At 53.2% G+C, this 2,527-nt stretch overlaps 1 protein-coding gene across 1 annotated transcript; it reads right to left on the bottom strand.

The window, feature by feature from the left end:
- Positions 1-1,604: 1,604 nt before the first annotated feature.
- On the bottom strand, positions 1,605-2,384 carry CSUI_011546 (hmg (high mobility group) box domain-containing protein; the record flags this gene model as incomplete). Its single annotated transcript, XM_068071644.1, has 3 exons — positions 1,605-1,902; positions 2,125-2,234; positions 2,379-2,384. The coding sequence occupies 3 exons, from the start codon at positions 2,382-2,384 to the stop codon at positions 1,605-1,607; spliced, it is 414 nt and encodes a 137-aa protein (XP_067916380.1).
- Positions 2,385-2,527: the final 143 nt, after the last annotated feature.

The following is a 2,527-nucleotide window of genomic DNA, read 5'->3' as shown; positions in this document are numbered from 1 at the left end:
CAGGACGCGAGCTTCCTGACAAGCAAGGCTACCCACCTTCCAGAACGCGCACGAAGCAACTGCGAAGCCGCAAGTGAGGGAAGATCTTAGGCTGAAGCCTAGAAAAAAGATACGTCTTAGCGTGTTGCNNAAGTGAAAGTGGCGGAAGATGGCTACACACTGCGTTACTTACCTCCAATGACCGAGACTAGAAACGGGGATGCCCGACTGGTCTCGTGGCATCGCCTGCCACCGGGAATGAATTGGACTTCACCGGTGTCGGGTTTCAGCTCTATCTGCTCGTAACCGACCGTGCACTGATATACTTTCCCCTGCCTACCCCGTATTGTCGCGACGTTGCCTATTCCCTGAAAGACCCTTGTCGCTGTGCCGCAAATGTTTTCTTGTGTAGTGTGTGCGAAAAGGCGCATCTTACCTTGCACACAACTTGCCCATCTTCCCGGGCTCTGACCTAAGCGTAAACGTAACAATGTGCCCTACTGACTGGCTACTGCACCGTCCCCAGTACCGACCTCATCTTCGCCCGTGCCACGTAGCTGTGAACACCTGGAGCTGTAGTTCCAGTCGCAAGAACGCATCGCGGAGGCCGATTCATGGAGCTCCTGTTCGGCATTGTCTGCGCTCTCTGTCTTCTGCACTTAATGAAGCAGTACCTCTGAGGATCGCGATTTTTTTGACCGAGCCGCTGTACAGGAACCAGCTTCGTGAATACAGAAGTGCTGCGTCGTTACCGTAACAAGACTGCCAATCCATACTAACACTGACTACAGTCCTAGAACCGTGATTTGTTCGTGTCGTGATCTCCGTGGGCTCCTCCCAGTGACGCCAGTCCTCGTGAACCAAAAAACATGCGGGCTCCCAGTTAGGTGACTCAAAAAGGAATGCACAGCACGAAATCACCGGGCTCGGGAACAGCAACACGTATTGACAAAATTAGTTTTCGGTAGCTAACCACTTGCAGCACGGAACACCCCGGAACTGACAGGCGTCAATCCAGAGACAAAGGAGAGACAGCAAAGGGTGCCAGCATCGTCTGCCCGAATGCATCCCACCGGTTGCCCTCCAGTGTCTTTCGTGTTCTGCGTACACGAAGCTGAACGCCCTACAGCTGCACCAAATAAGGACACTGCCCCTGCAAATGATGTCAAGAGTAGAGTTAAATCAAAAGCAAAAGACAAGAGGACGGACCCTCACATACCAGCGCCGAACGACAAAACGAGGAAGTCGAAATCTTAAAGATATCCCGTCGGCACGCCCGCGAAGTACTACGCTGTCGTAACAGGAAACGATACTTGAACAACAGATGTAGTGCTCTGCGTGCAACATGCGAACGCCCCAAGTGTGTTTTAGACATGACAGAACGGACGTCCCATATCCGCAAACTTCTTGAAACAGCCGCCCTGGTGCTACCTTCGTTTAAAGAACACACACGACCGCTCAATCAGTAAAAGAAACGGCCTCTTTCGACGGTGAAGAGAAGCCGGAAAAAGATGACAGGGCGACGGTGACGTCGCGCCGCACGCCGATGTCTGCAAAAAGAACAGAGTTCTCGGGACCGAAGACGAGGCAGCCGGAAACTAAAAAAACATAAGGACTTGGATGTGTCATTTGCCACTCTTCTTATACGCAAGCATTTCCTTCTCGTAGCGTGCCTTATCTGCGACGGCCTTGGTCTCGTACGGCTTCTTCTGCGCGTCTGAGAGCTTCCCCCACGCCTCCCCTACCATCTTCCCAACCTCAGCGAGCTTCGACTTCAACTCAGGATTTTTCCGAATAATTTCCTCCCGCTTGTCCTGCGAAAAAAAAATGAAAGCACTCAACGGCCTCTTAGGCGCGTTGGGGTCTTTTTTCGCCTTGCCTTTCTTGATAATGGTCTTTTTGGGCGCCATGGTTACAGCAACGCTGCACAACGAAGCACAGACGGGAGTGTACGGCAGAATCCTTCAGGGCGCTACGCGCGCGATGCACCCTTGTTGCGGCCCTCAGTTGATGCAAGCACAACTTCGAACGAGACGTCCGAAGGAAGAAAGTATCCAAAGACGACAGTCAGCAGCAAAAAGAAATAGAACAATACTGATAGATGCAGCGGAAGAGACTGACACGGGAGGCACGAACGTATCTGACATCGTTGAAGCAGGGCAGGCGGGATGTCGCTCATGGGGTGCACCGCGCTCCGCGGACCACCGCAGCGGCAGCAACAGCAGCAGTACAAGCGTCCACCGGCGCGCCCAGAGCTGAATGACATGCTACCACGAACACCACCTCCTTTTGTTTCCAGCCCTGACCAACACTAATAATTTCGATGAAAACACCTCAAACACCCGCGCACCCTGTATTGTGTTCGCTGAGACACACTGCGACGCTGTTCCTCAGAGTACCGGCATACACTACGTGACCCGTGTTGATCGTGTACCCGGGCCTCGCTCTCGTGTCGGGATCACAAAAACAGCGAAAAACCGTGACGACGCCTGGCACTTTGCCGGGGTGCAAGCACAGAGAAAAAGCACTAGAGTGAGGACGGCCCAGC

The sequence above is a fragment of the Cystoisospora suis genome (assembly GCF_002600585.1).
Source record: "Cystoisospora suis strain Wien I chromosome Unknown contig_13324, whole genome shotgun sequence".
Lineage (NCBI taxonomy): Eukaryota > Apicomplexa > Conoidasida > Eucoccidiorida > Sarcocystidae > Cystoisospora > Cystoisospora suis.
This window is presented reverse-complemented; position numbering and strand designations above follow the sequence as displayed.